This window comes from Apodemus sylvaticus, chromosome 1 (genome assembly GCF_947179515.1).
Source record: "Apodemus sylvaticus chromosome 1, mApoSyl1.1, whole genome shotgun sequence".
NCBI classification, from domain to species: Eukaryota; Metazoa; Chordata; class Mammalia; order Rodentia; family Muridae; genus Apodemus; species Apodemus sylvaticus.
Genome location: NC_067472.1, coordinates 95,224,293 through 95,233,779, shown reverse-complemented (window position 1 = coordinate 95,233,779; position 9,487 = coordinate 95,224,293). Strand labels below are relative to the sequence as shown.

At 48.7% G+C, this 9,487-nt stretch overlaps 1 protein-coding gene across 3 annotated transcripts in view; it reads left to right on the top strand.

Moving 5' to 3' along the window:
- The first annotated feature begins 6,073 nt into the window (after positions 1-6,073).
- Ampd3 (adenosine monophosphate deaminase 3) overlaps positions 6,074-9,487 on the top strand; it is a 44,736-nt gene continuing 41,322 nt past the window's right edge. Inside the window, exon 1 of one of the 3 annotated variants that reach the window (XM_052201258.1) lies at positions 6,074-6,163. Coding sequence is in view for 2 of the 3 variants with exons in the window: in XM_052201299.1 (XP_052057259.1) it covers positions 6,710-6,731 (22 nt within the window). In the remaining variant the exon portion in view is untranslated. Of the gene's footprint in view, positions 6,164-6,390; positions 6,732-9,487 lie in introns of those variants that run through there. The other 2 variants (XM_052201299.1, XM_052201240.1) reach the window with 2 other exon arrangements.

The window sequence follows — 9,487 nt, the reverse complement described above, 5'->3', positions numbered from 1 at the left end:
GAATACTGGGAATTAGTATGTGTGTGGCGTGGTGTCTGGCCCTGATCAATATGGTAAGCACATCTCTAGGAAGCAAAGGTCTTAGCCTTGTTTAAATTCTATCCACCTCCCTCTCCCTGTTTCAAAACATTACAAGGAACCACATTAGGATTAGAAACCCAGCTTTTCAACCACAGGGCAAGAGATAGTGGAGACTGAGGGCTGATGACTCAGGGCAGTTTCCAGAAGGGGCTGAAAAAGCAAGGATGTTTGAGGTTGTGACTCCTATGAAAAGTCAACCATGTTCAACCAGAATCTAACTCTTTGTGCCACCGAGTTTGACTTTGGATTAGTCTTAGAGGAAATGCATGCCATTCTTGGAAAGGGAAGGGGTCCCCAACTGAATAACACTTCATCTCATTGAAGAAACCATGTTTGTAAGAAACACTTCCCAAAGAGCATCATCACGGACTGTGTTCTCAGACCAAGGAGAAGCCAGGCTGTGGGTTCAAGTCCCCAGCCACTAACCTCCTTCAGTACAATCCAGAGAGAAGTAAGGGACCTAAGCTCAAATATCTTCATCCCCAAGAGACCAAATAGAGTCCTCTTCTCCCAGCCCTGGTCTCTTGTGAAACCTGCAAACCCCTATCTATTCCCTGTCAAAATCCCAAGAATTTGTACTTTGTGGCCAGGTCTGAGCTCTCCACACTAGTGTCTAAAGGGCTCAGGTTGTCTAGTCTCCATAGTAGACCCCGTCTCACAAAGCAGAAGCTGGCTTTTTAGATTGAGGGGATTGTCCTGCCCTCTGCCAATCAGATACCAGCTTGCTCAGGTCAGCTTGTCTCCATGGCGTTGAAGTCCTCAGAAGGAGTCAGTCTGCAGCTGAAGTGTGAGCGTGTGGGGGAAAGCTTGTGCCTTGGCACACCACAGCATCTGGGTGGGCTGTGATGTCCTTCTGTGGCAGGAGCCAGCACCACTGCCCTGGGTACTTTTTCCTTCAACCACTGTGTGTTTCTGCTGCCCTGTCTCTTTCCTGTTGTCAAACCATATGGCATGATTTCAGGCCACTCAACTCAATTAGTACCAGCCCCCAGGCTGTTCTGGCTGAGAACTGACAGAAACTGGCTAGGTACCTTTAAAATACACTCAGAAGTCGAGCCCTTTTCCTACAGCCTCCTTTGGGGTTAGGGTGTGCAGTTTGCCTTCTAGCACCCGGAGACTGTGAGAGGAAGCAGAGAAACTAGGCGTGTAGAAAGAGCCACACCCATCCTGGATCTGTATGGTTTGTGGCAGGGCAACTGTCCAGAGAAGTGCATAGCTACACGTGTGGGAAGCAAGCAGCTCTTAGCATGTAAAACTGCTTCGCAAGCCACAGTCCCCCAATATCAGAAGCTCCTCCTGTTGGAGGTCCATGTCTCAGATTCATGTGTCCTTTAAGATGTCAGAAGGGCTCAGTGAGTGAGCAGTTCATTGGAGGAGAGGAGCCAGTGAGGCAGGATGCCTTCCCCTGGAAGACAAGACTGGTGGGGGCTGCTGCTGGGGCAGGCAGGGGCAGGTGTCTAGGGGAGGTGGTTGTATTGGCACAGACGGTCTCCGTAGTGCTCACTGACCTGAGGCTATGAAAGAGGAGGATGCAATCAGTGGTCTTTAAAGAGGTCTGCAGAACAATCCACCAAAATAAAGGGAAAATAGGAACTACATATATTTTTTTGTTTATAAATTTCTCATGCCAGTGTTTACTAAGTAAACCCACATAGGCAATTCTATCAGCCCACAGTCTGGTGTCCGTTGTACACAGGCAGGAAGGGAAGAGAGCTTGGGAACCCCTGGTTCAGATGCTTTTAAGTATAGGAGGAGGTCTTCCAAATGACTTCCAAATTCTGCTGAATCAGATAGTGTAAGGGTGGGTGGTTTGAAAAGACCCCTGCCAAGGCCTCGAGACAGACAAGAATATACACAGCAGACTCAGAAAAATGACAGAGCTCCCAGGAGATGCCTGTAATTTCCCTTCTCCCTCTACCTCTCTAGTGCCCAGAATCCAGGCCTTGTATACACTAGGCACCTGGTCTACCATAGAGTCCTGTCCTCAGCCATGGGAATCTTCTTTGAGGCTCTTATTTAAGAATAAAAATGTCAGGTGTTTTTGTTAGAGAAAATAGCCACTATGTTTGCCACAGCTAAAGCGACTACATTGGCCCAGAGAGAAGACAGTTGCATATAAAGGGCATTATATTGAAATGCACATGGAAAACACAGGGGAAAACTCAAAGAAATTTAGAATACATGATGTGTTGTGCAGTCTGGGTATAGGCTCAGGTGTAAGTTGCTAACGTACTTCATGTTGTTTTTGCCATATGTTTTAGTTACAGTTTCTGTTGCTATGATAAAATTCCAGGTCCAAAAGCAACTTTTGTAGGAAGGAGTTTACAGCTTGTAGTTAATCATCCAGACAAATCAGGGCAGGAACTCAAGGCAGAAGCTTGGAGGCAGGAGATGATGTACATGGGGCAAGGAGTGTTGCTTATTGGATTGCGTCTTATGACTTGCTCAGCCTGGCTTCTTAAAGCACCTGGGATCACCAGCCCAGGGGTGACACCACCCACAGTGGGTAAGGCTCTCCCACCAATCACTAATCAAGAAAATGCCCCCTAGACTTGTTTACAGGCTAGTCTTACAAAAACTAATGAGTACACCAGGGATCTTTTTTCCTGTTAGCTCCCATCCCTGTAACCCTCCCCAATCCTACTTCCCGCTGATACATTTTCCAGATTCATAACTTGATTTTGTTCTGTGCAGCCTTTAGTTTACAAGGGCATCTGTATGCCCATTGGATTGGGGGATACCCACTGGAGCCTGGTAGGATCATTCATGGGTGTACAACTAAAGGGAGTGACACCTCAATTCCATGAATCTGCCCTGGGGAATAGTTCAGCTATGAGTTGAGGAACCCTGAACCCCTGTTCCTTCCACGTCTTGCTGTTGGAAGGGCCATTCTTGGGCAGATCCAGGGCAGTCCACAGTGGTTGAGAGAACCTGATTGCCCAGAGGATGCCAAGCTTTCTGATGATAACATTTGTGAAATCCTGTCTACTAAAAAAAGGCTGTGTTCACAATGGACCACTTAGCCCATGGTGAGGACCAGCAGTGCGCTGTTGACCCTGCCTCGATTTTAAAGCTGGAGAGTGCTTGCTGCTTGGGCTCCATCACCCACTCTTCTCTTGACAAGCTGCCATAATACAGTGGAAGGGGGAACATGAACAATGACACAACATGACAGTAACATGATTAAGAAACACCCTTAAAACACAGTGGAGGCTTTACAGCACTTTATAATGAAATATTTGGGGACACAGGAAATCAGAAGCTCACTGACTATCTCAGGGACAAGAAATCGATAGCTATGGAATTTAGAGGTGTGTCTTGTTAACACAAAGGGGAAAATATCCTAAATTTGCTGACCTCTGCCGACAATGACTGTTGCAAGTGTATTACGTAGAAGGAATACACACACACACACACACACACTAGCTTTCAAGCAAAGGGGATTTTTTAAAAAGGAGATATTTTAATAAATGTATCATGACAGGAATTACTATAGAAAGTGGCACTTGGACTGTTCCTGTTATGTAAGTTCAATGGCAAAACGAAATGTGTCAACTTTCTCCCTTTGTCACAATCTGCACGTTTGTGTCAAAGCCAGAGGTTGTCTGGTGTCTTCCTCAATGGCTCCCACCTTCGTTTCTGAGACACAGTCATCACTGAAGCTGGAGCTTGCTGAAAGTGTGCCCTGAAAGCATACTTTAAAAAAAAAAAACCCACAAACATTTTACTGATTCTCTGTGGGTTTCACATCGTATCATGCACCCCAATCCCACTCATTTCCCTGTCCCTCCATATCTGCCCTCTACCCTTGCACTCCCTCAAAGAATACAAAACAAGCAAACAAAAAGAAAACATCTATCTGTGGAAGTTATGATGTGTCACAGTGGGTACCACACTGTATCCTTTTGCCCACACATCTTTTCTTGCAAATGTTCATTGCAATGAGTCATTGGTCTGGTTCAAGGTCTCTGGCTTCTGCAACACTATCAATACTGGATCCTCACCTGGACTCCTCTTGGATAGTATGTTAAGGCTCTGTGTTATGGAGAACCTGCAGCTCTGGCCCCTTCACATGTTCCAGCAGTTCATAGATGGGGTGGATGCTGGAGTAGACCAGCTCAGAACTCTGGATCTGGGCCTAGATGGTAGCTGAGTGGTCAGTCCACCAGGGCCAGCTCTCCTGCTGCCCAGATGAGGGGTGGGGCTAGCTCTTCCAGTTGCTACATCTGATGAGGGGCAGAGCCAGCTCTGCACAGCTCTCAGATGTCAACATGGCTTCAGGTGACAGTCTAGACCAGTGATGTTTACACTGGAAGCATACTTTTTAAAATCTTATAGCGTCACTATCTCAATTTTAAAATATCCTATATATTAAAAATAATTGCAAGAATAGTTGATGAGATACTCATTGAGAACATTGATTGCATGGATAAAATTATTCTCCTATGGCCCTTCCCATTTACAAAACTGGGAGGTGCTACTTGAGCAGAATTACAATTTAATATAGACAGAGTTCTGTTTAACTTTGTGTATCTGTCTTCTTAGGAATCAAATAACAACAGCCAGGGGCCTGGAGAGATGGCTCAGCAGACAAGAGCATTTGTTCTTGCAGAAGATCCAAGTTCTATTCCCAGCACCCAGGGGTGACTTATAATGCCCACAACTGCAGTTCCAGGGAACCCAATGCCCTCTCGTGACCTCCTCATGCCCCAGACACACAGCTATGCACAGACATACATGGGAGCAAAACATTCACACACATAAATAAATCTAAAAAATTAAGGTTCAGCAAACTAGCTAGCTTTTTGGTTTTGGTTTTGTTTTGTTTTTCTCTTAGACAGGGTTTCTCTGTGCAACAGAGTCTCGGCCACCCTGGAGTTGCTTTGTAGTCCAGGCTGGTCTTAAATTCAAAGATAGTTGCATGTCTCTGCCTCCTGAGTAATCAAGGCATGCACCACCAAGCCAGGCCTAGCAAGCCAGCTTAATCACAGTTCTTTCACCAAGCAGATCACGGGAAACTTTAAAGCAAAAAGAAAAAAGATGAGGAGGCATACTGTTCATTAAACAGAAAATAATTGTCTGGGTTGATGGCATATGCCTTTAATCCCAGCACTCTGGAGGCAGAAGTGGGGGGGGGGAGTCTACATATCAAACTCCAGGTCAGCCAGCGCTACATAGTAAGATCCTGTTTTATTCTATTGTTTAAAATTATTGGTTCATCTTTATCGCATCTTGAACATTTTAAGTGTACTGTGTAATGAATACCAGCAGTCATGTGTGTATCATTTATAAACATGTAGACTGCAAGCACCAGGCTATGAAGTAGAAAGAATAAAATTTGGTGCTTAAATGAGACAGCTGTGAATTGAGTGAGGACGCACCAGAGTACCAACTCCGTGAGAGAGGAATAAGTCAAAGGTGGCTCCCCAACACGCCTTAAAGTGGGGGTGCTTGGGCGAGGTCAAGACTAAAAACACAGGCAGGCAATGAGGAGTTGGGCTAGGACTCTCTGGTTGAGATGCACATGCTGCTCTCCAGTATTCTGGGCCTAAGACGGAGGAGTTTAATAGCTGTCAGCAGGCAGGAGGCTACTAAAACCACCTGGATGGATCTGGATTCTCTGAGTTAGCTCCAGAAATGATCCAGGGAACTGGCATCCCCAGACTCGTCAGAGCAGGAGCAGCATAATGGAAAACCAGGCCATCGAGGTTAAGAAACCGGTCACCCAAGTCTGTGGAAACTAGCAGTGGCAGGCACCCGGTGCTACTAACTTTGGGAGCTGTGTTCCAGGAAGGAAGGCGTGGTCAGCAGGCTGCAGTGCTGGGAAGAGGTGAATAAGGGTGCCCAGAAAGCTCCCGCTGGCCTTGGCAACTCAGAGGTCATTCCGGACTTTGAGGGGCTGGCATAGAAACCAGACCACAGAAGGCTGGGGAACAAGGGTGTGTGTGTGTGTGTGTGTGTGTGTGTGTGTGTGTGTTTGCACGCACGCGCCCGTGTGTGTTGGGAGGGGCGGGAAGTGATTCAAGGGACCCGTCCACACCTGGAGAAGACTAACGCTTGCTGCTCGGTTTAGCTACCAAGAGTAAGTGTCCCTGAGGGGATCAAGCCTCTTGAATCTCCTTTAGGGGAAAGTCCTGGTGGGGAGGGGAGGAGGAGGTGGGCAAACACCTTGGGGCGCGGCGGCGGTGTTGCAGCTGGGTTGGTGGCAGGGAGGCTCAAAGCGGGTATCCCTGCTGGCATCTGACCCGGGACTGTGTCGCGGCCCCGCGGAGCCCGGGTGGAGCCGAGCTCGCTTCCGGCCGAGGACAGGGAGGCAGACGCGCCCGGGTGCTTAGGTTTCCTGCTGGCAGCGCGGCCCAGCGCCTCGGGTAGCTGCGGGTCCTCCAGGTAGTGCGCGATCCCGCTGCGCAGGCTCTCGGCCGGGCTTGCCGCACCGCGCTCAGCTCGGTCCCCACCAACCGCGGGCTCCTGCGGGACGGGCACGGGCTGCGAGCGCGGCCTGGTCGGGTCCAGCCTGCTTACCGGGCCGCACAGGCGTCAGTGCGCTGCTGCTGCTGCTGCTGCTGCCGCTGCCCTGTGCACCCTGCCTGGCGCGGCACCTGCGCTCCAGCCCGGCAGCCGCCCCCCCATGGCCCTTCCCTCCGAACCCGGTGAGTGCGCGCGATGCTGCACCGCTGACCTTGGGCCGGCGCTCTGCGACCGGTCCCCTCTGTGCTCAGAGACCAGAACCTCCGCAGCTCCCACCCCAGTCCTGTGCTGCCTTACCCTACCCAGCAGTGGCCTGGGCTCCAGGCCTCCGGTGAGCCTGCAGCATCTCTGGTTCCTGGCTTAAAGGAGATTCTTAAGATTTAGGGAAATTAAAGGAACCGGGCATGTTGGCTTTTGAGCTCCTAACAAGTTTCTAGGTGCCTGAGCTTCACTGGATGTATTGGGCTGGGGTGAACCTCTGGGTGGAGGCAGAAGTATAGACAGGAGTCCGTTTGAGGCCTCCTTTCTTACCTCCGCTGTCACTGGGCAAGTCACTGGGAAGAGGACAGCCTTGTGCTCTAGCAGGTTCTGCCATTGAAGTTCCTGATCTAAGAGCAGATCTGCTAATGGCTGGTCTAGGCTGGCAGAGGCCTATGATGTAAGTTTGAGAGGCCCCATGGTAGATGTTTTCTAATAGGAATGTCCCCACACTTTATGTGGCTGGAAGCTTCTTGGTAAGAAATAAGCAAAGTTACTGGAGTAAAGCTGTCAGCAGTAAGCCCAGCATGGCCCTGAACAGTTGTGGGCCGAGTGGGAACCCTTTAAGAAAACAAGCTTCCCCTAGGTACAAAAAGTGGATGCTGAGTCGAGGCAGTGGAGCCACTGAGCCAGGCAGACAGAGTCTCCGTCTTCTCCAACTCTGCCATCACCTCCACCTCCAGGGAACTGCTGACTGCACAGGTTGCAATTTGGAGGGACTTGGCTTGCTGGTTGTACCCGGTCCTCTCCAGTTGGGCTGGTGCAAGACTCTTACCTTTCAGGCCTTATCCATCTTTAGCCTAGCCTCAGACCTGAAATCCTGGATACGTGTGGACTAACTCATCACGTTCTTTGAGATAAAAGGCTTGCTTTTTCTTGTTTTTATTCTTGCTGAGTCCCTCTTCAGATGGCCTCTGAATCAATCCCAGATCTTGGTAGTATCTTGGGTAAGTGAAATGTAGGCTTAGAATTAAGTTGGAATATACTTTTCTCTCCCAAAGCAGTACAGTGGCCTGTTTCTCTTGCCAAGTCTATTAGTCCCTATTCCCTCCATGTGCTGACTGCAGTTCTAGGAGAGACAGTGCTGTCTTTTAATACACAGCATGAGGGGCTGATGAGGTCACAGGATGATTGAAGCCTGGAGTCCGGGATGTGCACAGTCACGAAGAAGTAACAGTGATAGAGGGGGAGACGTCTCTCCGTCCTGATCCGGCTTCCTATTTAAATATGGCTTCTGTCTCCTGTAGGAACTTGGGAGAGAACTAACTCCACCATGGTGCTTGATAAATGTCAAATAAAAGGAGTCAGTGTCTGGATGAAACTTCACATGCGTTTTCCCTGCTGGACTCCTGTATCTGATGTCAGGATGGTGGAGAAGATAGTGATGCAGACAGATAATACCTACAGAGGACATGTGCTGCGCTAGGGATGAGTCTAAGCAGCGCTCGTGCTGCCTGACTAATCATGGTGTCTCATAGCATTGGTATTGTCATTACTCTTCTTTTATAGGGAATAAAAAGCCACGGAAAGTCTCATCATCTGCCCAAGGCCATATAAATAAGCGGTAGAACAGGATTCAAACCCAGGTAGTCTGGCTCGAGTCTTTGTTATTAACCATATACATGATGGTTATACATAACATCTCCACAGGAGATGGCCTCTGCTTAGAATATTTACTCCTCTATTGTCTTATGTAAGCATCTATTCAATGAGAGAGAGAGAGTGAGTGTGTGTGTGTATGTACATGTGTATACTGAATACTTAGCACTGGGGTGTGTACATGTGTGTACTGAGGACTTAGCACTGGGATGTGTACATGTGTGTACTGAGTACTTAGCACTGGGATGTGTACATGTGTGTACTGAGTACTTAGCACTGGGATGTGTACATGTGTGTACTGAGTACTTAGCACTGGGATGTAATTGCAGCTGGGAGGGGTGATGTGTGCGGAAGTGATATTTACCAGGTGCCCAGCTCTTGCCACACGCATCTCAGAAATGAGAGGGAAATGGGCCCCTCCGGGCAAGTCTGTGCCTTGCCTTTAGAGAGCAGAGTGGTGTGTTTCATGATGAGACATAATTTGATTCCAGCTTTTGATGCCACACAGGGACAATTAAGTGGTAAAAACGAACACGCCCTGGTCTCTAGAGTAGGAGATGCAGGCCTTGGGTCTTGTTATCATAGGTCATCCTGAAATCCACTCAGGAGGGGTCGGGAAGGACGTGAGAAAGCTGGGGAGATGGGTAAAGGGCTCGCTGCTCAAGGTTGAGGACTGAGTTCAGAGTCCTAGAACTCATATAGGAAGTGGGTGTGTCGGTGTTCACCAGGAAGTCCAGCACTGGGTGGACGAGACAGGCTGATCTGGGGCCTCCTGGCCAGGCCAGCTGAACAGTAACCAGCTCATCAAACAGACCTTGTCTTAGAAAGATAAGGTAGAAAGCAACTGAGGGAACTGACATCAACCCCTGGCCTCCACATGTTCAAGTGAGTACAAACACACACACACACACACACACACACACACACACCACATACACCACACATATAACACACACACATGCACATGCACACACACACACGTACAACACATACACCACACACATAACACAACACACACACATGCACACGCATACACACACACGTGCAACACATACACCACACACATAACACAACACACACA